At 59.4% G+C, this 27,701-nt stretch overlaps 1 protein-coding gene across 1 annotated transcript in view; it reads left to right on the top strand.

Annotated features, from left to right (window-relative positions):
- Window positions 1-22,608, top strand: part of PKP1 (plakophilin 1) — a 35,156-nt gene extending 12,548 nt beyond the window's left edge. The window contains exons 3-14 of the mRNA XM_019750808.3: window positions 8,575-8,969; window positions 10,942-11,086; window positions 11,439-11,646; window positions 12,420-12,597; window positions 13,836-13,950; window positions 14,723-14,878; window positions 15,576-15,752; window positions 15,946-16,099; window positions 16,400-16,586; window positions 17,091-17,175; window positions 18,976-19,082; window positions 20,230-22,608. Of these exons, the coding sequence (XP_019606367.2) occupies window positions 8,575-8,969; window positions 10,942-11,086; window positions 11,439-11,646; window positions 12,420-12,597; window positions 13,836-13,950; window positions 14,723-14,878; window positions 15,576-15,752; window positions 15,946-16,099; window positions 16,400-16,586; window positions 17,091-17,175; window positions 18,976-19,050 (1,875 nt within the window). The 3' untranslated portion in view covers window positions 19,051-19,082; window positions 20,230-22,608. The remainder of the gene's footprint in view (window positions 1-8,574; window positions 8,970-10,941; window positions 11,087-11,438; window positions 11,647-12,419; window positions 12,598-13,835; window positions 13,951-14,722; window positions 14,879-15,575; window positions 15,753-15,945; window positions 16,100-16,399; window positions 16,587-17,090; window positions 17,176-18,975; window positions 19,083-20,229) is intronic.
- Window positions 22,609-27,701: the final 5,093 nt, after the last annotated feature.

The raw sequence follows: 27,701 nt of genomic DNA on the forward strand, positions 1-27,701 counted from the left end.
CAAGAGGAGAGAGGCTCAGTAACGATCCACATCCACCTTAACACCCTGGCCGACCTCCCCAGCGCCAGGTCCAAGCTGTGACAGCTGCTTTCCAGACTCGCCACCGGCTGCCTGTTGGGCCTCTGTCTGTTCTTGTAGAGTCCATGGGAGGGGAGCACAGTGGACACAGCCTCCTTCCTTCTCCCCAGAGGGCCTGCCTCCTGCCCCGGGAGCGAGCGATTGATGTGTTTGCCAACTCAGTGTCCCCGTGCCAGCTCGTGACTCACTCCTACCCAGCCCTGGGAGACAGGAGGGTCCCACAAGGGCCCCAGGCTCTCTCCCAACAAGAAGAGACAGCAGTCATACTTGCCAAGGGACAGAATGTGCCTGAGAGGAGAGGCACAGCCGCTAGTGAGCAGAGACCAGCTGCTCCCAGGCCCCCACCCCCAACCCCCCAGAAAGCAGCAGCAGCAGCAGGCATGTCTTCACAGACACCTTGCAGAGGCTGGAGACACTCCCTGTATTTAAACTGTGGCGGACCTGGTAGCAAACGCCTACGTGTGGGGTGTCCCCTGGGTCGAGCGCCCTTCACGAGCTACGTGCATGAGGGCTCTGCTTCCAGGTAAGAAGCTCCTGCCGTGGGGCCGGGGCTGAATGGCAGCAGCTCCCTTTTGTGCTCATTTCTGGCATCTCGGGGGACCAGAGACAAAGTGCAGAGAAGGAGGAAGCACTGGCCTGGAGACGGGTCCTCCATCACTGCAGAGGTGACCGCTGGGCCTCAGGAGTGTATTGTCGGCAAGACTGGACAGATGCCCAGACCAGCTCCTTGCAGCCCTGACATCCCATGTCCTGCGTTCTTGCTCGGAGGAGAGAAGTCAGAGAATGTCCCCGTGGGCTTGCACAGGGAACAGGACATAGTCTCCACGAATATATGCAAGTGGTACCCAAGGGCGGGTTCCAGGTGGAGGAAACTGGACAGGCTTCAGGGGGAGCTGAGCTTGAAATGGGGAGTGAAAGGCGCCCTGAGCAGAGGGGGGCCTGGGGCTTGCTCTGACCAAAGCCCTGGGCCCTCCTTTCTGGCTGGTCACCAAGCAGGGCAACTAGGTGCACCCTGCCAGCTCCTGACGTCCTCCACCAGTGTGTGGGGGCACAGAGCCCATGACGCCCCTCTGGCTGAGCACGCACTCTGGCCCACCCCTACTCCTGCCCCAGTGAGGCAGAAGCTCACCTGTCAGCATCCTGGCTGTGTGGGCCTTGTGGGGAAGGCGCAGTTTGGGCGAGTGTTGGGGGACTCCATGGGCAATGTGTAGCCGGTGGCAGCGTCGGGCTTTGCCAGCTCAGGACAGTGGGCAGCGGGCTCTCCCCCAGTGGTCCACAGGAAGGATCCCAGTCCTGTCACTGACACACAGCCAGCCTCCATCTTCCTTTCACGTAGTCGATACACAGTCTCCGTCAGTCACTTCCGTTCAGGCTGTGGAGAGCTCCAAGTTTGTGGCTGGGAAACCAATGGCTTGGGTGGACCTGGGGCACGAGGTCTCCCATCCTGACGAGGTGTTTGGAGGCAGAGTTCCCTCTGGCCATGGAGAACAGAATCAATCTTCTCCCAGGAAGCAGGCTTCTTCAGACTGAAAGTAGAGCCTCTGAAACTTTAGAGGGAAGATTGGAGAATCAAGGGTAATTGTAAACTTCTTTATTTCGCTTCAGAAGAAAATCAGTGGAGTTTAGTTGGGGGCCTTTTTGTCCCTTTGGTCGTGACAAGGACTAATTTACTCAATCAACAAGTCTCTGAAGTCCTTAGACAGTTGTTCAAACAGATAATGGGGAGGATGTAAGTAAATGCTGTACGTTGCAACACAAGCTCACTTCAACCTGACCCAGCCTCAGTTTCCTCGTCTGTAAATGGGGGTGGGACCAGGTGACCGCCAAGCCTTGCTCAGCTCCAGCCCCTGTCCCCTGCATCCTGTGGGTTTGGGCATGGGCCCTCGGGGGGTTCTGGGGTGGCAGGCAAGTTATCTTCAGTGGAAGACCTCCCCCCCCCGCCGACGCCATTAATAATCCCCTGAGTTCGTGTGGCTTTTGGAACCTTCTCCAAGTGCTCATCCCCCAGCTGCTCCTTCTGTCCTGCTCAGACCAGTAAGTAGGTGGCCCTCGTGTCGCTGGCCCGATCTTATGTCAGGGAAGCCAAGCTACAGAGATGTGCATGGGTGGGGGGTGCCTCCCAGGCAGAGCTCAGTCCGGGGGAGTGAGTCAGGATGTCTCTCCCACCTGGAGAGTTCAGATGCTCCGAGGGCATCACCACAAAGCCCTGGGTGGGTCTTCTGGTGCCTCCTTTCTGGTCTGAGAGTTTTCCTTTTGTCGCTGTGTTTAGCAGCGCTCACCAAGTGGGTGGGAGCGCTCTCCCCACCCTCCGCTGGGAGAGGCTCAGCTTCCCCCCCCCCCAGGCCCTGCCTGTCTCTGTGGAGGCCTTCCTGCTGGAGGGAGAGCAAGCTCAGCTGAAAAACAAAGTCAAATGGGTGGGGGAGCAGGATGTAGAGACACTGCTGCAGAGAGAAGCGGCTCCCCTCTCAGTGGGGAGCCCCCCACGAGGATGAAGGCGGGGCTTGTGGGGTTTGTCCTGAGGTGCTTCGGGCAGCAGAGGCCTCCCCCAGTTGAGCTGCTCCACTCTTGTCTCCGAAGACCTCCCGTGATCTCAGCCAACAGAGGGGTGGCACCTCCCATGTCTGTAATCCCTGGGGAGGGGTTTGTAGGAGTCAGGACCATCAGTGAACCAGAGAAGCTGGGGGGGGGTGCAGGCAGGCGCTTCCTGCAGGGCACCCCTCCCTGCAGAGACTCTTAGCCGTTCAGACTTCATTCCCATCACCAGACTTTGGTGGCCAAGTGGCTGGAGGACAGACGTGACAAGTGGGTTGGCTGGAGCCTGAATCCTGGTCAGGGGCTGCCACGTCCTAGCTGTGTGGCCACGGCCCAGCCTCAAGTCTCTGGGCTTAATGTGCTCACAGAGAGCATGGACCCCTCATTGGCCAGGCAGGAGGCCAGGGTGCTGTGTGGCTCCAACAAGATGGAAAGGGGGCAGCTCTTTGCAAACTGTAAAGCACTAGCCTGTAAAGTGTTCTCAGGATACGCTCCAAGCCCCTCCTTCCCTGAGTCCACCTGCAGTGAAGTGATGTGTGTCCCACATAGGTTGGTATGTATATGGGAGAGAGAGAGAGGGAGAGAGAAGGAGAGGGGGGGGAGAGGGGGAGAGAGAGAGAGAGAGAGAGAGAGAGAGAGAGAGAGAGAGAGAGAGCTCCCTCTATGCCCAATGAGCAGCATGGCCTTTGAGTGGTGGAACTGTTCTGTCCTCCATGCTCCACGCAAAGCCACATGCTAGGGAAAGAAAGGAGAGCCAGCCCAGGGTGGGACCCCTGCACCTCGCCAGAGAGGGAGCAGTGCCCAGGAGGAGGCAGGGACTGGCACGTCCCTCCAGCTCTGGTGACTCAGGCCCCGTGGCTCCCACGCTGCCTCAAACTGCTGCGCAAGCAGCTACCCCGTCCCTGGGGAGAGCTCCCTCCTGGGCAGCCCTTGCTGGGAGACAACCGTGCTGTCCAGACCCATGGAGAGAGGGTGGAGCCGAGCTGCCAGCTGTGTGCAAAGGGCCCCTTGCCACCTTGTGACTGGCCAGGTGTGCCCAGGCCTGACCCAAATCCCAAGAAGATGCGAGTTGCTCCGTGTCACAGGTGCTGGGTGGGGAGCAGCAGATACGAGGGAAGTGGCCAACGAGACCTGTCCCCAAGGCATTCCCAGTCAGGTCCCTTCTCAGGAGAGCCCTCCCCAGGCCTCAGAGACACGAGGACCCTGGGACGCTGTGTCACTCACTCTCCTGAGAAGGGCACTGGAGATGATTCTTGGGCACTTTCCTGGGTGTGACCAGGCAGGGAGGAGCAGGGTGCGCCCCCTGGAAAGCCGGTTTGGCCAGCCCCACCTTGCTGGCAGATGCTTGGTTTCAAATGGGCTAATAGCTGGGCACCCAGACAGTCCTTTCATCTTGGCCCGCCCAGCACAGGCCTGGCCGCCAAGGAGCCAGGCAACTTCCATCTGTTCAGCCAGAGCTGGAGGAAGGCTCTGGACGTGGCCCGCCAGCTGCCATCACCCCGGTCATCGCCCAAGGGGTAAAAAAAAGAATCGTGGACCATCGGAGCCTGGTCCCATGGGGGCCCCCTCCCTGACTGGCTCTCCCCATGTACAGCACCCCGCCTTCCTAGCAGCTCAGAGTGGACAGAGGCTCTCTGGTGCCCACAGAGGGCAAGGGCAGCCCATGCCAGTCAGCAGCCTGACTCTCCACCCTCAGCACAGATTCCTTTGTACTGAGTATTGGCTGTGAGCCCAGCCCTGCTGTGGGCACAGGGAAGGGCCTCCGCCTGGACAGCTTGGGACAATGAAAGAGAGTGACATTAGCAACGGAAGAGCACCTAAGACCACAGGCGGCTGGGGGTGAGGTCATCCGTAGATACCCAGAGAACGGCTCTGGGGTGGGGTAGTGGGTCCGCGCAGGCTTTATAGAGCTGACAAGTGGAGAAGAGGCCTGGAGAAATGCAGGGTTTGAGAGGATGGAGAGACTCCCCAGGATGTTGGAGAGGCTGCACAGAAGCAGGAAGGAGGCCGGGAGGTGGCTGATGTCACCGGGATGCATGAAAGCTGTGTGGGGAGGGGGGAGGTGACAGAAGGGCTGGGTGGGGCCGGGCCAGTGCCTTGGTCTTGTGGTAGCAGGGACACTGTAGGCTCTCGAGCAGGCAAGGGCTAATGAAAGCTTTGTCTGAGGATGTGAAGGAGCTGGCACCACCAGGCAGGTGCCAGGGCCCTGAGGCTGGGTGGGGCTGGTGGGAGGCACGAAAGCTGTCCATTGGAGACGTGGCGAGAGCCAGACCACAGTCTGGGCAGTGGGAGGGGACAGGGTGGAGTCAGAGAGTCTCAGATGGGAAGACAAAAGGACACCCTCTCTTCCTGCGTGGTTAGTCACTGTCCTGTCCGATTACCTTGTGCTCTTACAGCTGGGGGGGGACTCGCAGGGGAACTGACTGTATCTGTTCTTTGAGACCCTGGACCTTGGGCTTACGCTGCTGTACTTTGCTCTGGTCACCTTCTAGGGCCGTCTCCTTTCCTGCAGAATGAGGAGATGGCCTCTGAGAGCTTCCTGACTTAGGAGCAGGGAGAGAAGACGACGTTTGGCTGCGGAGCATTCACTGGGGGAGGGGGAAATTCTACCCTTGTCCGAGAAGGAAGGGAGAAGGGCAGAAAGAGGCGTGAGTCACAGGTCCACATCATTAGCAGAAGAGGAGGGGAGCAGAGCCTGGCCGGGGGGCTCGCTGCTGACAGGGCCCCTCTGGCCTACCTTGGAAGAGGGGTCCGACTGTCCCCCCAAGAGCCCCTCGTTCCCCCTCCCTGTCCAGCCCAGCCAGCTTTCTGGGTGAGGGGTCAGCTCCACTCCCAGGAAGTTGGGTTTCTGGAATGTTCTGACTGTGGATCATCCTCCCTGAGGTGGGACTTTCCCGGGGAAGCTTGAGATAAGCAGACAAAGCATGTGTGTGTGTGTGTGTGTGTGTGTGTGTGTGTGTGTGTCTCTGTCCTTGTATTCAAAGGGAGGGTGCTGCCAGCAGATCACTATCTGAATGTGGGGGTGCCTGGGACCGGCACTGCCAGCAAAGCTCTCCCACCTGCCGTGGACACGTGTGTGCACGCCGCCTGTGCATTCCATTCCCGCTGCAGCTGCTCGCAGGACCTGGAAGGGAGTGTCTGGAAGAGTGGGGGGCATTCTCACTAGTCGCAATGACGGTGAGGCATCGCTGACACGTAGGGCCCAGGGCCAGGGGCACGAAGCACCACGTGGTGCCTGAGGCCTCCTGCACAGTGGAGGCGTCCTGCCCCCATTGCCGACGCGCCCACAGCAAGAAGCACCGCTGCCTTCCACCAGGAAGCCTGGCTTCGCTGGGGTGTGCTGTCTGGACGGACCGCACGCCGGGTGTTCTGAGGCCGTGGGGTGCGACCAGCAGGGGCACTAAATACCAGTGTGGACTCCTTTACTGGGCTGCCCTGGCTTCGGGGTTCATCCCCCTCCTGTGCCCACCTGGTGTGGCTTCGGCTACGTAAAACCCTCAGGCAGTCCTGGCGGCGGCCAGATGTACCCACTGAACAGACTCGGCACGCGCTGTCCTAAATGCTTCGCTGGTTCTCCCAACAGCCCTAGACACTGGGCACAGTTATTACTCTGGCTTGACAGATGAGGAAACTGAGGCGCATTGGGTTTAAGTAACTTACCCAAGGCCACTCGTTGGTCCAGGGACGCGGCCAGAGCTCAGCCACAGTCTGGCTCCAGAGCCCATGTTTTGACCACTGCGTCTCCCTCTGCTGCAGAAGTCTCAGCCCAGTGAGCTCGGGAGGTGTGCCAACAGTCCCAAGATGGCATGGCCATTTCAGCCTGATAGGAAAAGAGGAACGGTCCCGCACTTCAGCTCGGACACAGTCATCTGTGCAGGGAGGGCTGGCGGCAGCCTGCTCGCCTGAGCCCTGGAGGGGAAAGGGCCTGGCTGAGAGGACACTCCGCTCCCACTGGTCGGAGTGACAGCAGAGTCACAATGATGGGACCAAGTCATGCCCAGCTGCCCTCTGCCACCACCAGCCAACACAACCCACCAGCAGCCCAGACACAGAGCTCGGGTGGGGTCCCCAGGAATGGGTGACACTGCTGGAGTGTGGCTGATGGGGTGCTGGGAAATGCAGTCCCCAGGGACGTCTCTACCTGCCCCCGTGGCTGCAGCCAGCACTGTCCTCGTCCCCATCCCCAAGGGCAGGGCTGCCCGCTGCCCTTTCCCCAGCACAGGACAGAAAGTCCAAATCCTCTGAGAGGTGCAATCAGCGTGATCACATTTTCCCGGGATTTGAGCCAGGATGAGGGCTTGGAGGCCTCATCAGGCAGCTGAGATGACACCTGGGGGTGTCATTCACTAGAACAAGGGAGCTGCTTGTTGTGTTTCCATTTAAGGCTTAGCCACTGTCCTGTTTGGGAGTAACCAGCTTTCCCTCCCCGGTGCCATCGTCACCTCCCTCCCCGAGAGAATGGAGGCGAGGGGGTGTGTCCAACCGACTGAAAGCAGGGAGGCCTAATTGCATAGTTTGCGTGTTATCTGCGAGGCACACATTCCATGGCCAAGTGCTCACAAAACTGTCCCGCTCCCTCCCCTCTGCCTGTTACTGTTCATTCGTGCCTCCCCACACCCACACCCCAGGTCCCTTCAGGGAGGTTGGTTTGACCCAGTTTGGGGAAGAAAACTGTGCCTGCACCACTGGGTGTGTGGGTGGAGGTGGCGGGAGCCCCGTTGCCAAAGCTAATGGTTTGTGGCTCTGAGTCTGGGGGCCACTTCTCACTGGAGCATGGCTCCCACGTTTCCTGCCTCTAAGGCTCTCCCTGCAGAGAAGAAAGGGGACCTGGCCAGCAGCTGGCCCCTCCCCAGCCTTGTGTGGCTAGCTCTGGTGTGGAGGCAATGCCCCGCCACCCAAAGACCTCGCTACACACGCACTCGCTCCCTGGGTGGGGCAGGCAGGCTCGGGCTGCTGCAGAGCTGAGTCCCAAGCTGGCCCCTGTGTACAGACATTTCATCAGGCTCCGTGCTGATCCTCTCGTCTCAGGACAAGTCAGAGCAGGCAGACCCACAGCTCTGTTCCCAGCTCGTTCCCACCACACCTCCAGCTTTGCGGCTCTTCCCAGGGAGGCTGGCTCCCCAGGTGGGCTCACAGGGCCCTGGGGGGCCTGGTTGTTGTATGTTTTCCTGTTGGATTGAGCCTCTGCCCAGGCCCCCCCACCCCTACTGCAAGCCTGACGACAAAGCCCAGGGGCCCAGCACCCCAGCCTGCAGCAGCAGTCTGCCTGCGTGTGTGCAGGGGCCCCCTAGCAGAAAGCCTAGGATCAGGAGGATTCTCCATTTGGCCTTTGAGGGGCCCCTAGGGGCTGTTCCCATTTGCTTCTTGCAGGATGAGGCATTCAGCTGAGGTGACAGTGGAGAACTGCTGGCCAGAACAGGAAGTCACCCACGCCGTGGGCAGTGGCCCATGAAGGCCACCATGTCATGGTGCTGGAGCCGCTGGTGTCGGGGAACGGCCCAGGACAGCAGGGCGAGGGCTTGGGGATGCGGGCTCAGATCCCGTTGCTGCCCTTCTAGCACCACATGACTGTGGGAAGGGTCCTCTCCTCTCAGAGCCTTGGGCGCCCCTCCCAGACGCACCCGTGTGGGACCAGATCTGTGCGGCCAAACTGCACCCCACAGTGAGAAATACATTTTACAGCCTGGTACCCACACGCTGCTTCCCGACACCACACATCTTTACCACCTGCATGGAACTCTGACCGCTGACATTTTATATTCCAGTTGATATTATTCTAGTCTGTTTTTTTTTAAACGATGGTTCCAGTCTGATCAATTGATTCATAATCCATAACGGGGCACAACCTACCGTTTGAAACAGGATGTATCAGAAAGTGACTAAGATGCCGTCTGCTCCAAACCTTCCGGGGTTCCGGCCTCGGTCAGGACTCTCTGCTGAGCCTTTCTCCCTCTCTCCGGCCAGATCTACAATGGGACCCTCAAGCGTGAGGCTGACCACCGGCGCTTCAGCTCCTACAGCCAGATGGACAACTGGGGCCGCCAGTACCCCCGGGGCGTCTGCAGCACCCTGGGTGCGGGCAGTGACATCTGCTTCATGCAGAAGATCAAGGCCAGCCGCAGCGAGCCGGACCTGTACTGCGACCCCCGGGGCACCCTGCGCAAGGGCACGCTGGGCAGCAAGGGCCACAAGACCACCCAGAACCGCTACAGCTTCTACAGCACGTGCAGTGGGCAGAAGGCCACCAAGAAGTGCCCCATGCGCCCGCCCTCCTGCATCTCCAAGCAGGAGCCCGTGTATGTCCCACCCATCTCCTGCAACAAGGACATGTCCTTTGGCCACTCAAGGGCCAGCTCCAAGTGAGTGCTGCTGGGCCGGGTGGGGCTCAGGTGGGGGTCGGGGTGGGAGGAGACCAGCAGCCTGACTGCACTGGAGGGAGGGCGCTCCTGAGTTGGGAAAGACATAGTCACTGTCCCCAGGGATTTACTTGTCCTTACCTGGGGACATTCCCAGTGTGAAGGGGCTGGAGAACCCAAACACTAAAACATGTGCTGCATATATAGGTTTTGAAGCGTCACAGGTCATGAGCAGAGGGAGGCTAATTAGAGAAGCTTCACTAGGCCAGCGGTGCTCAAAGTGCGTTCATTCCTCGACCAGCAGCAGCCTCCTGGGAACATGTGAGACATGCTCGTTCTCAGGCCCCACCCAGACCTGCTGACTCAGGGGAGGGCCCAACACTGCGTGTTGTCACGAGCCCTGCAGAGGGCTGTGATTCATGCTAGAGTTTGAGAACTTCTGGTCTTCGGCGTCTCGGTCTGTTTTCTGAAAGAGAAGGAATGTGCCCTCCTGGGAAAGGGACACTGTGTGAGCCCCATCCTGCTAGAAGAGACCCTCACAGGGGCTGGGAAGTCAAGCACAGCAGGGCCAGACATTTAGGTTAAAACATGGTTTTTCTGGGCTTTTGGCTCAAAAATGGTTGACTGTCAGCCATTTCATATGGTTCCACCTAACATATGCCCTTGGATATCAGTCTAAGCAGTTTGAACTTGACCCTGCAGCACGGCAAAGCCCCTCATGGGAACAACACAGTGACCAGGGTGTTCAGACTGCTAATCCGATAAAAGGATACAGGGCGTTGGATAGGGGAGCTGGAAGAAGAGCCAGTTGTGGGGGTCTCATACTGCAGCCTCCAGGAGAGAGGTCATGAGCAGTAGGAAAGCAGTGGCCTTGAGGACAGAAAGAAGGAACAGATGCAAGAATTTTGTGCAAAAAGAATTAGCTAGACTTGGGAATGGAGAGAAGGAGAGATGGATGGATGGACGGATGGATGGTGGATGGATGGATGGATGATGGATGGATGATGGATGATGGATGGATGGATGGATGGTGGATGGATGGATGATGGATGGATGATGGATGGATGGATGGATGGTGGATGGATGGATGATGGATGGATAAATGGATGGATGGATGGATGGATAAATGGATGAATGGATGGATGATGGATGGATGGATGGATGGATGGATGATGGATGGATGGATAAATGGATGGATGGATGGATGGATAAATGGATGGATGGATGGATGATGGATGGATGGATGGATGGATAAATGGATGGATGGATGGATGATGGATGGATGGATAAATGGATGGATGGATGGATGGATGGATGATGGATGGATGGATGGATGGATGGATGGTTGGATGGATTGATGGATGGTTGGATGGATGGATGGATGATGGATGGATGATGGATGGTTCGATGGATGGATGGGTGGATGGATGGATGGATGGATGGATGAATAAATGGATGGATGGATGGATGGATGGATGGATGAATAAATGGATGGATGGATGGATGGATGGATGGATGGATGGATGGATGGATGATGGATGGATGATGGATGGTTCGATGGATGGATGGGTGGATGGATGATGGATACACATGGATGGTGGATGGATGGTGGAAGTGTGGATAGGTGGATGGACAGGCTCACATTCTTTCCCATTTTCCCAATACCAGGCACAAATATGAGAGATGGCAGTGTGGGTGGGGAGCATCCCATTGAGAATAGGGCAGTGTTTTTTTCTCAATGCAGAGGTAACTTACCTGCTTGGATACTGGCCCATGACCAGGGTCTCGTCACTGAGTGTTCACCATGGGGTGAGCCTTTTCCTCCTCTGGAGGAGCTGTTCTACAGGGGCGTTCTCCAGGTGGGCCTGGGCTGCCTTGTCCTGGCTCTCTGGAGGGCAGGTGAGACTGCAGCAGCCTGGATGTGCAGGGGGGAGCTCTGAGCCCCTAAAATCCACCCGCATGGCCCATTTGGCAGGATCTGCAGTGAAGACATCGAGTGCAGCGGGCTCACCATCCCCAAGGCTGTGCAGTACCTGAGCTCCCAGGATGAGAAGTACCAGGCCATCGGGGCCTATTACATCCAGCACACCTGCTTCCAGGATGACTCGGCCAAGCAGCAGGTACCGGCTGCACACGTTCCCCGTCGCTAAGGGCCTGTGGGGAGGGGGGTCCCCTATGTCTGTCCTGCTTTAAGATCTTCATGTGTATTTATATTTTTTGTCTCATCTGGGCCTCACCCGGAGGAGGTAGGTAGGGCTTGAGGGCAGGAGTGCCCCCCAGAGTGTCTCCGCTAGGATGTGGGGGGTTGGGGTCTGAGTCCTCCCCCATCTTGGCTCCTCATCTGGTCAGTTATGGTCAGTGTAGGTCACACTGCTCATTTGTTCGGCTTGGCCTGGATGTTTCTGAACTGAAAGCCGACTGTTTGGCCTGAGAGTGGTTGGCGGGGCCTCACCTCCCTGACTGTGTCCACAGGTTTACCATCTGGGGGGCATCTGCAAGCTGGTGGACCTCCTGCGGAGCCCCAACCAGAACGTGCAGCAGGCCGCAGCAGGAGCCCTGCGGAACCTGGTCTTCCGGAGCAGCACCAACAAGCTGGAGACCCGGAGGCAGGGTGGGATCCGTGAGGCTGTCAGCCTCCTGAGGAGAAGCGGGAGCACCGAGATCCAGAAACAGCTGACCGGTAGGGAGCCTGGCACGGACAGCCGGTGGCAGGGGGGCCGCGGCCCCAGGCAGGGTATGGGCAGTCCCTCGGGCTGGGCTGGGCTCAGGTGCCAAGCTGGCCTCAGACTAATGTACTAGGCGGCCATGGCACCGGCGTGGCCAGGTTCATGGTGTCCAGATGGTGACCCTGGGCATGGTGTGTGTCCACAAGGGATCAAAGTCCTCTGGAGGATACTGGTCAAGCGGTGGAGGGCTGGTGTTCAGGCAGGATCCATCGCCAGCAGACCCTGGGTTTTCAGGTGAAGAGGACAGAGCAGGGCTAAAGGTCCAGCTGGTCTTGGGCACCTACCGCGGGTCCACCAAGCATGCTAAGTGCTCAGTTAGTAGGGCCCTTGATGGGATGGGAAGACGACACCATGGACCGAGCAACAGTGATGGTATTTCTAGAGCGACTTTCAGGTGGAAAACAGAGGATGTTAGGAGATTTTGAGCACGAAAATTCATACTGAAAACCACTTATCAGTCACTGTTTTCTGATCACCATCCGTGTGCGTGATTGTGACCTCAGTGGAGAGCTCTAGATGCTCCCTGCCCCCCAGAGAACCTGCAGTCTGGTTGAGACCCCGGGAAATGGGCTCCGGAAACAACGAGACAGTAGATTTGATAGGCCAGGCCTAGCTGGCAGGCGGCATTTCCGTAGGCTCCTTGGCGAGGGCAAGCTGGGTGACCCCTCGGCCCCGGGGTCCTGCTGCGCCTGGCATGTGTGGGGTTGACTGTGCCAACCCCTGCCAGGGCTGCTCTGGAACCTGTCGTCCACCGACGAGCTGAAGGAGGAGCTCATCGCCGACGCCTTGCCCGTCCTGGCCGACCGCGTCATCATCCCCTTCTCCGGCTCTTGTGAAGGCAACAGAAACATGGCCCGGGAAACTGTGGACCCCGAGGTCTTCTTCAATGCCACAGGCTGCCTGAGGTGAGTGCAGAGGGCGTGCGGGGTCTTTTCGCCCAGCCCTGGGCCCTCCCTTCCCCAGGCAGCTCCCACTCGGCCCCGACGGGACCAAGGCAAAGCCTGTCAGGACACCTGACCCTCAGCAGCTCCACAGGCCTGATTCCCGGGGTCTGGATGAAGCTCCTCATTGGGGACCCCGCCACCTCCTCTGAGGACCAAGCAGACTTCCTTAGGGATCTAAGAGAGGAGACACCTGGATCTAAATATCCAAACTGGTTCAACCATTCCCCTGCCCCCCACCTTCCACCCTCGAAAACACGCATTTCTTGTACTGTCTTGAAGAGCATGCTTTTAGACAAAAAGTCCATGGATTGGCTGCTAATGAGTCATTTCCCGGCTGTGGGGCTAAAACCCTTTCCCACAGTCACTGGCTGAGGATGGCACTGCTTTGCCCAGCATCCTGAGTTCCTCACCAGGGTGTGGCGAAGCCCCTGGGGGTGGGGCGGGCTTGGGCTGCGCTCATTCCAGGACAGGTTTCCAAGCTGGGAGGGGTGCAGGTCCTGAGGTGGGGCAAATCCCTTTGGGGTCACACCTGGCTCCAAGGGGTTTGTCTTCCCCACATTCTGGGAGCCCTCCCCAGGATGGGGTGCAGTTGGCATGGGTCTCTGCCTCCAGCAACAGCCTCGGGAAACAGGGAGGCTGGGGAGATGAAAAGCCAGGCTAATTAAGGACTTTATGGGACTGCAGGGCTGCCTAGGCAGAGGGGCCCAGGCTGCTGTGGGGAGAACACAGCTCCCCTGGAGAGGGGGCCCCTGGCTGCTTTCCCAGATCCAGCGCCCAGCCCCGGCTCCCACAGAGAGAGCTGGGGCAGGCAGGAGCTTCCAGCTCCTGTCCCACAAGTGCCCACGAGGGCAGGCGTATGCCTGGGCTGCCAGCTGCACTGGAGCCACTGAGAGTCATAAACTTATGGCTGTTGGACTCAGCAGGCAGATAGAAAGGTGAAAAGAAAGAGCTGAGTTCCAGCCAGACGCCCCCAGCCCCCAGGCCTGGTCAGGGCTGCGCCCTGGCTGCATGCTTTGTCCTTCCGCATTGCTCATTTCTTATTCCTTTAGCCCTCGTCCTTCCTTTCCTCTGCCTCCTCCCACACCTCCAACCTCCACTGGTCCCCTCTGCCCCTTCTTTCCCACCTGCTGTGCCCTGCATGGCCCCCCCATCCTCCTCTCCCCCCACCCCTCACCCCTGCCCTCTCTGCCCTCCCTCAGGAACCTGAGCTCCGCCGACGCCGGCCGGCAGACCATGCGAAACTACACGGGGCTCATTGATGCCCTCATGGCCTACGTCCAGAACTGCGTGGCAGCCAGCCGCTGTGACGACAAGGTGAGCGCCTGCCCCTGGCTGCTCAGCCTGGTCCCAGTGGGCGTCCTGCCTTTCCTCTCTGGAGGGAACCCCCATCCTTGTGGAACCCAGACCCTGGGAGGCAGATCCCTGCAGGACCCAATGTCCTTAGCAGGGCAAACCCCCGGCTGGTCCCCTAGAGGGAAATGGCGGGCCTCGGGGAGCAGCTGCCATGGCACGGGGGGGGGGGGGTCTCCTGTTCGTGTACACATGGAATGGCACCTTGGTGTTGGAGGCTGGGGACCAGCCACGAAAAGAGGGACGGGTGGGGACAAGGGGCTTGATGGTTTTTGAAGCTGCAGACGTCAGGGCTGCTCCTGAAGGTGTGTGTGCCAGGCCGGAAGGCATGTGCTCAGAAGCCCAGTCTGACCACGGGCACATTGGCCGTAACTGTGGAAACTCACCTCTGTCTGTTGTCCTACTAAGTGCTAGGCTCCATGATAGGTACTTTCATGTGTAATCTTCCCGTTGTCCAGAAGTAGGTGACTTCAGCCCCATTTTACAGCCGGAGAGCCTGAGGCCCAGAAAAGTAGAGCCAGCCCCTCAGCTCCCACAGGCAGGAAATGATGGGACTGGATTCCAATCCAGGTTCCGGGACACAGCCCTACGCGACTGTTCTGGTCTGTGGTGGGGGCTTGTGCTCAGGGCCTCCAGGGCAGCCGGACGTGCTTGCCCCTCCATGAGTGAGGGCAGGGAGTGGCCTGGAGCCTGAGGCCGGGCAGCTTCTCAGGCACATGCCCTGCTTGTCCCCCAGTCCGTGGAGAACTGCATGTGTGTCCTGCACAACCTCTCCTACCGCCTGGACGCAGAAGTGCCCACCCGCTACCGCCAGCTGGAGTACAACACCCGTAATGCCTACACGGAGAAGTCCTCCACTGGCTGCTTCAGCAACAAGAGTGACAAGATGATGGTGAGCAGACCCCAGCCCGCTGGGCTCAAGCCTGGAACCAGCCCCAGGGGCCAAGCCCAGGTCCCAGCCTTGGCCTGGGGAACCGACTGCCCTCTGGGAGCTGGGCAGACGGCCGTGTAGACAAGGAATCTGTGTGTTGGAACCCACCGCGGGTCCCCAGGTCCAGCTCCCTGCAGGCCTCATTCCTCCATCCTATGTAACTGCTAAGGCGTCCCCACTGTCCCCTTTACTCCTGAGGGTTTGGGGGAGCCAGGAGTCTAACCCTGTCTCTGGTTCCCTCTGCTTCCTGAGCCTCCCAGGTTCCCCCAGAAGCAGAAGGTGCAGGGTGGAGAGACAGAGGGCCGGCTTTCTCCACTGGCACTGCTGGGCAGGCCAGGCCCTGGACCACCGCTGTGGGCCTAGGGGGGTCAGGCTCTGACTCAGGGCAGTGGGGGGCAGGAAGCATCGTGGTGTGAGACCCGAAAGCAGCCTCACGCAGCTGGAAACTTTGAGCAGAGGCTGGATGCACTTCCCAAGAGACCGAGTGGCTCCCTGTCTCTCAGACACAGCCGGTCCGTCACTCACTCTTGCAGCTAGCTGCCTTAGCGAGGAAAGGGGCTGCAGGCAGGTGCTTCCTTGGCCCCCCTTCCAGGAGCCAGGAGCATGCTTGGGTGCTGTCCCTTCAGAGGCTCCCTGGTGACCTGCCCTCTGTCCTCAGAACAACAACTACGACTGCCCCCTCCCGGAGGAAGAGACCAACCCCAAGGGCAGCAGCTGGCTGTACCACTCGGACGCCATCCGCACCTACCTAAACCTCATGGGCAAAAGCAAGAAAGACGCCACGCTGGAGGCCTGTGCAGGGGCCCTGCAGAACCTCACCGCCAGCAAGGGGCTGGTGAGCAAGGCCGCCTTACGCCTGCACCTTTCCCCACCCCTACCCCCCGCCCGCCCTGTGTCCCCAGCTGCCCCATGCCGCCCTGTAAAGGAGGAAAAGTGTGGGGTCTCTCTGTGTGGGATCCTTGGCCCCTCCCCCCGCCACTGGGCCTGAGGCGCTACAGGCTGGGTCTTCATTTGGTCCTTGTGTCCAGATGTCCAGTGGCATGAGCCAGTTGATCGGACTCAAGGAAAAAGGCTTGCCGCAAATCGCTCGTCTCCTGCAATCTAGCAATTCCGACGTGGTGCGGGCTGGAGCCTCCCTGCTCAGCAACATGTCCCGCCACCAGGCACTGCACAGAGTGATGGGTGAGTGCCACACCGCGCCAGCCCACCCCGCCCTCTACACAGGACTTCCAGCAGACCCCACCTTCCAGGGGCTGCTGGAAGGTCACCCCCTAACCATTCCCTGGGGTCAGCATTTGGGAGGGGAAGCTCAGAGGTACAAAGGGGCAGGTCCCCTGGGATGGACAGCAGGTGTGTGAGGTCGCATCTGGGCCCCAGGCCTCGAGCGGCCACCTTGCTCGGATCCCGACTGACAGCCGTCCGGGACTGTGGCCCCCTCCCTCGGGCATCTGACCCCATGTGTTCCACTCCTTTCCCCCCCAGGGAACCAGGTGTTCCCCGAGGTGGCCAGGCTCCTCACCAGTCACACTGGCAACACCAGCAACTCAGAAGACATCTTGTCCTCGGTCTGCTACACGGTCAGGAACCTGCTGTCGTCGCAGCCGCAGATGGCCAGGCAGTACTTCTCCAGCAGTATGATCAACAACGTCATCAACCTGTGTCGCAACAGGTGGGCAGAAACGGACGGCCCCTGACCCCCAGCACAGCCCTCAGCCCTGCAAAGCAGGCCATCCTGCAACTCTCTGAGAAGGCGCAAACGTGGGGCTGCAGTGGGGCCTTGGGTGGGGGGGAGGCTTGACCCCAGAAGCCCAGAGCTCCTGGGAGCCGAGGCTCCTGCAGCCAGGCGTCAGGGCAGCGCACCGCTCTGCCAGGGCCCCTGGCGGACCCTGAGTCCTCAGAGGGTGGCCGGAGGCCGGAGAGGCAGACCCAGCGGGTGGGAGCCTCCTTCTGTCCCGGGCTCCCTCCTCCCAGGACAAGGGCCGGGGGCTGGAATGGAGAGTAGAGCCCCCCATGGCCCCCAAGGAGTCCCGGGGTTCCTGCAGGTGGCAGGGGCATGGGGTTGTCCCCTATGTGGAGAGTGACCAGCCCCAGGCTGAAGATGGCCCCTGGAGGGGAGGGTGGGAGGGAGGAGGGCCCAGAACCTCACCCACAAATGACCTTCCCACCTGCCCAGTACGTCCTCCAAGGCCTCAGAAGCTGCCCGGCTCCTCCTGTCTGACATGTGGTCCAGCAAGGAGCTGCAGAGTATCCTCAGACAGGTAAGACCACACCCTAAGCCTGATGGCAGGCTCCCCCCCCCCCCACTTTCCCTGCGTGAGCCAAGTGGACAGAGAAGGGACGGGCAGGGTGCCCCCTTCCCCCCCACACACAGAGCCAGAGCTGCGACACACGTGCAGGACGCTGAGGGGGTCAGCCTCTGAGGGCATCTGTCGGGACCCCCAGGGGTGCTGAGCGCATGGAGAGCAGAGGGAATCAGGGTCGCATATCGGAGGCCTGGGGTGGGAGCCTCCAGGAGCAAACAGACCAGCAGGGCAGACAAAGGCATTTGGTTCATTTGGGGTGTGACGTGCACGCTGGCTGGAGAGCTAGGTTTGGGCTGGATTACTGACCCCTTCAACTTCAGACCAAAGAGATTGAGCGTTTGCCTTTGGCACTGGAGGGCCACTGGGGGTATTGAGAGTAGGGTTTCGTGATGAAAGCAACACTAAAAAGACTCCCCCACACCAGTGTGGGGGCCGAGGGGGCAGAGAGACCCTGGGGCTGTGGGGCGTGTCCAGGACTGACCCCGACACCTGCCTTCTCTCTGCCCACGGTCCTACCTCGGGTCTCGCTTTATGGAATCTCTCCACACCAACTCTTCTCTCCCACTCCTGCGTCAGCCATTCCTTCAATGGGGGCAAAAGGCAGGAGACACAGAATATGGGGCTGACAGCACTCACGCCTCTGCTTGGACACTGGTTACAGTCACAGAACAGAGTGGGCTGTAGGGGGGCGATTTGCAGCAGTAAAGGCTGAAGCGTGGGCTTGGGGCCCAGGTGTGGGACCTGGGGAACAGGCCCGGCTGCCACCCAGAATGGAACGTTGTCCAGACAGAAAACAAGCCAGACCATCACAGGGCAAGTCTGTGGAAAGTCGTGGAGGAGACCCTCACATGGGGGTCGAGGAGAGAGGGGGGCAGGGAACAGGAGGAGCTGAGCGAGGGGGCCAGGACGGGGCTGGACCGCGTGGCACGGGGAACGTGCTAAGGAAGGGTGGGCGGTGGTGCCCAGGGGTCCTGAGGGGACATGGACGACATAAACCAGGAGGTCTCCCACGCCCTCCGAAAGCACGGCTGACACAGCCCAGGGACCCCATAGGGCCTGTTGCGTGGGGGAGGCTTGTGCGTGGGGCAGGGACCCATTCACCACACTTTGGCCCAGAAATGAGGGAGACACAAGGACGGGTAAAACGGCAGCTGTTGCTGTCAGGAAGCCTGAGCATCTCTGTCGTGACCTGAGAGGGAGTGGGCGGAGCAGGGGCGAGAGAAGGGGCTGGGGCGTAGGGGGGACAGAGAGCGGACGGACCTGAGCGGCAGGAGACGGGCGCCCAAGCACGGCTGCAGGACATCGGGTCCGGGGCACAGACCACAGCGCCTGCAGCACACCTGCTGCCTGTGCCAGCCCTGCTCCTGTTCGGGAAACGCTGGCCGCGTCCTGCCTGCCAAGTGTCAGGATTTAACACACGAAACAAAAAAAGGCAGGGACAGAGAGAAGGCAACGAACAGACTTCCAACCTGACGTTGGCTGTTGTTCCATTCAAAGAGTGATGCGCGCTTGCTGAAATCCTCAGGCCTTGATCGGACTGCCGCACAGGCAGGACGCAACCTCACACGGCTGGTGGGAATCCCGACACTTCTCACGGACTCACAGGGTTGACGGCCTTGTGTTCGGTGACCCACTTACTTAGGCCCATTTTGACCCTGACACACACCTGCAGCGTGTTCCAAGGGCTGTGGCTCGAGCCCGAGGACACTCTGGGTCCCCGGGTGTTTCACACGGTGGCCGTCTGTCTCCTTGCAGCAAGGTTTCGACAGGAGCATCCTGGGAACCTTAGGAGGGGCCAACAGCCTCAGGAACTTCACCTCCCGCTTCTAAGAGGAGGCTGCCCCACCAAGTTCAGCTTGCAGGTAAGAAGAGACCCACCCTCCAGGACCCCTGCAGCAGCCTCAGCCAGTCTCAGAGAGAGGGGCCAGGCCTGTCTCCCCAGGGACACAGAAGCATCCTTTGGTCTAGCAGGCAGCCTGGCTCTGGCAGACACAAAGGCTGCTTGGCCAGGCTGCCATGGGCTGTCCCACCACAGGACATCAGGCCTATGCAATGTCCTAGTAGCATCAGCAGGCCAGAGGTCTGGGCAGAGCTGCCAGGTACAGCCGGGTAGTTTGTGCACTGAACAAGCCAGGCCATGTCATTCACACGGGCTACAGTGTGAACGGCCCCTGCAGTTATGCAGCATGTCACCCACTGCCCACCTCCTTACCCTTTTCGCAGTCCACTTCCCAGTCTCTGCACATGCCTAGTGTAGACAAGCTTATTTCCAGCGGACGATTCTAAGGACCAAAAACTCAGAACCAGTATGTATTAATGTGACAAAGGCTGGCAAGCCTCAGTGTGCGTTAGGGTCACCTGGGGTGCTTGCTAACATGCACTCCTGGCCCCACCCCAGCATTTCTGACTCAGTAGTATTTGTAGCATTTTCCCAAAGCATTTGTAGACAAGCGTGTCATGTGTTTCTGACTTGGGTAAGCCAAGGACCCCACTTAGACACTCAAACCAGACATCATCAGCCTTAGAGAGGGTCCCCAGGGGCGGCCCCCATGTAGAGCCTCTGCAGAGAGCCAGGGTGAGAACAGGGCCACCTGAACTGAAGCCCTGGTGACCTGCCAGCACCCCAACACCTGAGGAGGGTCCATGAGGAGAGAGGGCTGGACCTGTGGTCCAGATGAAGATTAAATCATACTTCAGACGCCATCTCCTGGTGGATGAGCATAAGCCTGAGGACGGAAAAGGAAAGAAGTAAATTCAGTAGATTCCGAATGAGCCATCTAAGTGCTCAGTGCCAGGCTAGCACCGTGTGGGTGGGACAGGGTGGGTAAGGCAGTGCTGACAGATCTGACACACTTCTGATGCTACAGAGTCCACCTAGAAGGTGTCGGAAGGTCTCAGGCCAGGGCACATGGGGCAGACGTGGTGGGGAGCGGGAGGTGGCATCGCTGGACCTGCCGGCATGGCTGCGTCTCGCTCTGCACTCTAACAGGAGGGCTCCCTCTTTTGCAGAAACGACATGACCCCTCAGAGAAGACCTCAGGCCTGGCTGGAGGGTTATTCTGTCCACCTGTGCAGTATTTGGAAAAGTTCAAAGCAACTAAGAGCAAACCTGAAAACTGTGGATAATGGAAATATTTTTAGATTCTTTTTTTTTTTCCCTTGGGAGAATTGGCAGGCAATGGGGGTTGGGAGGGTGGGGGGGGGGGCCTTTCTTGAGTTACAGGGACTTTTTCTGATGTCAATACTTCTTTTGCTGAGACATGATATATATATGTGTGTGTATAATGTAAGTGTGAGCGTGTGTGCGTGAGTGCCTAAAGCCTTGACCACAAACTGCAAAAAGCTAAGCAGGCTGTCTGACTGCAGCTCATGGGTGGTGAAAATGTTTCTTATGCGTAGGCAAGGACATGTGCTTTGTTAGCTGCCCACACCCCCCGAAATGTACATGCCAGGGTGGGAGCCTCCCCAGCGTCCTGCGGGCCAACTCCCCCCTTCAGAGGCGCTTTCCAGGAAGGGAGGTCGGCCAGGGAGGTGAGGTCGTGTGTCTACGGGCAGTCCAGCTGTCTGCTAACACCGCCCTTCACAAAACGCCCCTGGGACTGGGCTAGAGATCGTAGGGACAGTCACACTACACAAGGTCTGTCCCGGAGAGAGGAGGCCGCCATTTCTCGGCTGTGTGCCCGGCAGAGCGGGCTCAGCCTCTAAATCTAGTTATGTCCTTCAAGGGGACTTGTGACGTACCTGTTGCAGGAGAAAGATGGAAAAGTGGTGCTCAGAGCCCAAGAGCTGTTCTGGGAATGGCTGTTTGGTCTTCATATTCCCTGGGGCAGGGGGACAGGCTGGGGCTAGGCAGGGACCTACTGTAGCCTTCAGGGGGACAGGGGCCATTTGGAATTGACCAGGAGGACACTTGCCACCACACTTGTGAGACTGGGGACTCACATGGGGGAGCGTTTGGGTCCCAGGACTTAGAGGAAGCACATTCAGGGAGACCAGCCCAGGGAACGGTCCTGTGAGGCCTCCAACCAGCCCACGCCCCAGCCAGAGGCCGTCCCCACTTCCCCCTGAACCCCAGCCATCCTATCTCTGCCCTCTTTGTGAAACCACAGGGCTTGTGATTAAAGAGGCCCGTCCAGGGCACCGTCCATGCCCGAGACCCCTGCCTCTTGTGATCTTCAGGCAAGTGGCAGGAAGCCTCCTGAGAGAAGCTTGCTGTAAATAGCCCTTCGCACGTTCTGTAGATGGAGCCAGCCCAGGTGCCCAGGCCTTCCCGTCCCTGCCCCTCCCCCCTGCTCCCAAGCCAACCCCACTCTGACCCCAGCAGTCAGAATGGAAAAGTGCCTTCTGGACAGAGGATGGGCCTTCCGAGATGTGCCAACTGAGACAGACCCACGAGGACGGGCCTTTGAGCGGGTGTCCTGGGTGCTGTGAACCTGACACCCCCCTCCCCTTTGCTCACGACGGAAGGTCCCGCTCACCCCGCTCAGGGCCCACATGTGACCCTGCTCCCACCAGGATGTCCTGGAAGGGGCTTTGGGGATGACTGCCTGCCTGGCCTCAGGGCCCAGAGGAATTTATTTCTTAAAAAAGTGTGGAGTCCCTGTTTGTACCAGGGAGCGTCCCTTACAGCACTCAGGACACGTGAATGAACAGACCGCACTCCTGTCCTCATGAGCAGACCTTCTCCTGGTGGAAAGAGGAGACAGGGGCCTGGCTTTAGGGGCCCCCAGTGTGAGAGGACGAACCAGTCTAGTCAAAGGTGGACAGTTAGGCCACGCCTGATTTTGGTAACTTCTCTTGTGTCCCCTGAGGCTGGCCAGAGGGGCCTGTCACCCAGCCTATGACCCATGCCTGTCATTTTGGAAGAGGAGAGACTGAGAGGGGCCTGAGGGTGCATGTGCTAAGGAAGGGAGGATGGGTGCTGGGCTTTGTGTGTCTGGGGTTGCCGTACTGTAAGCCCATGGTCGCCTCACTCTCAGGACAGACACCCAAGATGAGACGCTCCAACCTGGGGCCAAGCGAGGAAGGACACAGAGCCGCAGGCTCTCCCATCCTGTGCTTCAGGCAGAGCCAGTCACTGGCCACCAGCCCTGTCCACTGGGGGCCAGACTAGCAGTGCAGCCCCCGCCTCTCCCAGGGACTCAGGACATGGTGACACGCTCCTGTCCACCTCCGAGCCTGGCTGAGAGATGGACGGCTGAAATGCCAAAGGCTGAGGCTGTGGGATGGGCAGGGGGCTGCCGTGAGGTGCCCTGGAGTCCATCGTCCCCCGCTCCATGTTTGTGTAAAACCTTTGTACTGTTCAGGCCCAATTTACCTGCGTCGTATGCTAGGTACTTGCTTTTTTGGAAATAGAGGAAATCAATAAATTGCTGACATCTCTTTGAACCTTTTCAAGCAGTGGATTATTTGGGTGCCGTTGAACAATGAAGGGCTGCTGACTTCCTTCTGGAATCTCCTTACTGAGGCCCTGCGCCAGGCGAGGGCTGCAAGTGCCACGGGGGGAGGGACGCCACTCAGACACCTGCTCACGTCCTCACAGAAGCTCTGAGAACCCTACAGACAAGTACAGTGAGGCTTAGGGAGGGAGCCCAATGTCACACGGCTTGTAAAGGGAAAACCACCCCCTGTGAAGGGCCCCAAACAAACCTCCAGGGTATAAAAGGACCTTGTGTTTCCTGAAGATGCTCGCTTCCCGCTCCCATATGGGGTGCTCGGGGTCACAAAGCAGAGGGTGCAGGGGGCCTGGTCTCCAGAGGGTCATAAGAGACAAGACATGCACATGGAACTTTCCAGACATAACTGCTGAGGGCCATGGGGCAGGGCCACCTGGGGGGAGGGAGCTGGGTGGGCTTCTCCCAACCCGGGAGGAGGACGCTGGCACGGCCTCTCACCAGAGCCCATGGCCCTGACCTCCTGGGGCAGCCCTCACTGTGGTACCAGTCAGAAGGCCAGGGAGGAGGGGCAGAGCCTCAGCCCAGGGGAGGAAGACGGCCTGTCTATGGCCTGCATTGTTAACACACGGCCCCTGGCGCCTCGGGTACTATGTTAAGAACATTAATCGATTCCAAAAATCATGTATTGGCTTCAAATTACAAACTCAAAATCGATAAATGTTTCATTGGTAAGCTTTCATTCACATGGCTTTTTTAATGAAATTAAGCTATTTTGCTTTAAATTAATGAAAAAGCACAGACATTCAATGAGTGCAACCCCGTGACTCTCCACAAACTGAACACACAGACCAAGAAAGGCACGCTCTGAGCAGCCACCTTCAAGCCCGGCCTGGAACACGCTTCCCAACTGGCCTCTTGTCCCCCCCACCCAGCCCCCAGCCACCAGAGTGGGCCACCGCCAGAGCCGCCACGAAACAATGCTGACACATCCCTCCTCTGCCTAAAAATGTCGGCCAGCTCCCAATTTCCTGTAGCAAGAATTCATAGGCTGTCCCCACGCTGTCCCCATGCTGTTCCACGCTGTCCCCATGTTGTCCCATGCTGTCCCCACGCTGTCCCCCTGCTGTCCCATGCTGTCCCCACGCTGTCCCCATGCTGTCCCATGCTGTCCCCACGCTGTCCCCCTGCTGTCCCACGCTGTCCCCACGCTGTCCCATGCTGTCCCCATGCTGTCCCACGCTGTCCCCATGCTGTCCCCACACTGTCCCACGTTGTCCCCTGCTGTCCCAGGCTGTCCCCATGCTGTCCCCACGCTGTCCCCCTGCTGTCCCACGCTGTCCCCTGCTGTCCCAGGCTGTCCCCACGCTGTCCCCATGCTGTCCCAGGCTGTCCCCATGCTATCCCCACGCTGTCCCCCTGCTGTCCCACGCTGTCCCCTGCTGTCCCAGGCTGTCCCCACGCTGTCCCCATGCTGTCCCCTGCTGTCCCCACGCTGTCCCCCTGCTGTCCCACGCTGTCCCCTGCTGTCCCAGGCTGTCCCCACGCTGTCCCCATGCTGTCCCATGCTGTCCCCACGCTGTCCCCTCTCTGTCTTGCCTCCTCCCCTTTCACAGTCCCTACACTCCACCCAGGATCAGCATGTCCCCAAACATGCCATGCCCATTTAATGCCACTGTCTGCATTGTTTCTGCCCAGCGTGCCTGTCAAAGCCTTGTCTGTCCCAGAAGCCCGGCTCACTTGTCCATCCCCTGTGGGACCAACGTGTCAGTGCCCTGCAGAGGCCCCTGACTTGGAGCATGTCTGTTGTCCCATCTGGGGAATGTGGCCGTAGATTCCCATCTTCCCGTGGGCAGGAACAGTGCCTGCTCATGTGCGTCCTGGTGCAGACCCCGAGAATCCCCGCTAACTGGCCTGACAGCACTTCCAGGCCTCCCTCCTGCTAACTAAGCCTGGGGGTCCGGAAGCAGTTGGCCCAGCAGCGCCTCCGGGGTAAGACAGCCCAAAGCTGCCCTGCCGTTAGACAGTCTGGCCCCTACAGCTTCCACTGGCGGGTCTTTGTCCTCACCCCCAGGGACCACAGAGCCTGGGCCCGGCCTCGCTTCTCCAGGACGGTCCTCCCAACATCTGGACACAGCCACCTGTGCCCCTGACTTTTCTCAGCTCCAGAAACCACCTCGGCTTCTTTAGTCTTTCCTTAGAGGGCCTGGTTCAGTGCCCCTCACTGATTAGTCACCCTTCTCCCAACATGTCTCAGGTTGTCACCATCCCTCTTAAGACCTGGAGCTCCCAATGGGGTACGGACACCAGATGTGGTCTGAGCAGTATCCAGTACAGTGGGACTGGGGCCGCTCAGATTTGGGGCCTCCATTTCTGGTCTGCTCTGCCATCTAGGCCTGGAAAGCCACAAAAAACGATTCTCAATAAAATTGTCAGGACACCACACATCTGTCAGGCTTTGGGAAAGGCTGCTCACCAGGGTCCTTTCTGTAAAGTTAGGGGGTGGCTGAGGTCCCTTCCAGTTCTGCCACTCTACGTGATGGCCTGTGCCCCCAGCTCCCCAGAACCTCCATGAGCCCCATGCCTGGCAGAGCTGGGAGATCACAGCCTGGCATCCCCGCCCGCGGCGGGAGGCGGCGGCCAAAGCAGCCAGTGACTCAGAACCGGCCCTGCCGGTCCCACTTCCATCCAACACAGAGTCAGCAAAAGCCAGGCCAGCTGTGCGATTGGCAGGAGCTCCCGTCCCCCCACGTGGGGGTCCCAGCTCCTTCCACAGCGGCCACAAGCCCCACAGAAACGAGTCTCCTCCTTGCTGCCAGGGACTGGGGTGCCAGCTCTAGGACGATAGCATCTGAGACTCAAAACAAAAGCTGGTGAGGGCAAGCTGCCTGCAGACTTGGGGGAGGTGCCACTGCTGCCCCCCCACAGCCCCTCTCCAGAAGGGACTGGAAGAGGAGCTCCCCCACGCCCCTGGCCAGCACCACCAGGCTCAGCGCCTCTCCTGAGAAACTGGGGGCGAGGGTCTACCATCTGCGCGCTGGGGAGCACCTCCCCTGCATGGGGGTTGTAGTAAAGGTCCCCAAACCTAACAGCCTTTCACTCTTTCAACAGTTAAATCTTAGTTACTAAGACTCCAGCCTAGTCCACTTCTAATTCCCACGCGTATTCAATTCCCAGCCCCCCCCCCCACACCCCCACTTCTGCCGGACACAGATTAGCCTTGGCTGACGGCTGGGCTCTGCTCTCTCACGCACCCCTTTTCCACGAGGACCTTCTGGGCTGGGGGCCAAGGCCAAGGGAGGCGCCAGCTCTTCCTGGCAGCGTGGGGGTGGGTGGGAGAGGAGGGCGAGGCAGCCGACACTCAGCAGGGCTCCCTGACCCGCTGTCAGGGCCTCAGCACAATCTCAGCGGGAACGCCCCAGCTCTCGGCCGCCCCCCACTTTCCTGAAGAGTAGCCCAGCCCATGCCTCCTGCAGATTTGCATTGCCTGGGCCTGACTTGACTGAGGAACCTGCTTTGGGCGTGGGGTGTGCTGAGGGTGTGGCTGGTGTGGCGGAGGCCTGAGCCCAGGGCCACAGGTGGGGCGACCCCTGGGGCTTGGGCGCTCCAGGAGTGGGGAGACAGTTTCTCCTGAGTCTTCAGTTGAGAGTAATTTACGTTCCTGTCGTTGCTGGCGTGGGGGCTGAGAGCTGGGATGAGTAGGTGGGTGGGGCTGAAGCTCCGGGAACTGGCCCAGGAGGGGCGGGCGGGTGGCTGGGCACCAGGCCTGGTTTCTGGGACTCACTAGCCTTAGGTGGGGGCTTCTCCAGGCAACATGGGAGGCGTGAGCCACGGAAGCCACAGTCACTCAGGAGCTCCCCCACCGAGACTGAGACTTCGTGGGGAAACAGGGACTTAAGCTGTTTCCTCAGTGCTGGGGGGTTGGATAGCAGAGAGGGGAGGGAGGGCAAGGACCACTGCAGGGACACGGGGGCACAGGGTAGCTACTCCCTCGGCTGGACAGGACGACTGCAGGTGCCAAGCCTCTGCCCACCCTGGCTCACGCTCTGCGGTCGGAGGTGGCACAGTGGCAAAGCAGTGATGGGTCCCCCCAGCCACCCTGGTCACAAGAATGGGCTGTAGTCACCCCCGAGGAGGAGGAGGCTGAGAGCCCTGCTTGTTCACTCTGGACAAAGTCCCTTCGCGTGTCCCCGTCTGTGGCTGCTTGCAGAGCTGCCTCCAGGCTGGCCTCCCTGCTGTACTTGCTACCTCTTCTCCATCAGGTCCCTTTTAGGCTGACAGGCACAGGGCAGAGAGGCTTTGGGAGAGGCTGCTGTTCCTGGGGTGGGGGGCAGCAGCCAGCCCCCACCTCGTGCCCTGTGCCCTGACCTCCAGCTCCAGCACCGGCCAGCTCGCAGGAGGCTTGTCCTGCAGGGTCTCAGCTCCCGCTCCCCGCACAAGAACGCAGGATATGGCGAGGCCAAAAAGGAACACCCACGGAGCCATGGATAGGGGAGTCATACCACTATATTCTCGCTGGCTGCTGGTCGAGACACAAAAGCAAACATCCGCCAGTACCCCAACAGGGCATCTTCCTGCACCCCCTCTCGCTGGCGAGAGAGACACAGGAAGCAGGAGCCACACGATCCACAATCTGCCGTCCGCTTCTCTGCCAACCAACCAACCCCCTAGCGTAGCCACGGCAGTTATATTAGTGACTAATACCTAACCGGTAGCAGCTGATGGCCACTCAGCCACAGCGAATGGCCATCTAATAACCGAGCCAGCACCTTTCCACGTGAGGCCGAGAGCCTGGAAACTGCTCTCCTGGCGCTATCCCCACAAGGCTCCATCCTGGTGCAGCCACTGCAGTCTGGGGAGACTTGGGGGGCTCCTCACTCAACATGGTCCACGTGCTGGGAAGAGCCATGGACCTGGGTTCCAGTCCCAGCTTTGCACTTACTGAGTGGCCCTCTGCACGTGGCCTAAACCTCTGAACCTGTTTCTTCATCTGTACCATGGGGATGTGACCTGGGGACTGTGGGTGGCTGAGCAGGGAACGTTTGTAAAGTAGCTGCACACGGCCAGTGCCAGTCCCGGGACAGAGGA

The sequence above is a fragment of the Rhinolophus sinicus genome, chromosome 6, assembly GCF_057876585.1.
Source record: "Rhinolophus sinicus isolate RSI-liver-muscle chromosome 6, RSI-T2T, whole genome shotgun sequence".
NCBI lineage: Eukaryota > Metazoa > Chordata > Mammalia > Chiroptera > Rhinolophidae > Rhinolophus > Rhinolophus sinicus.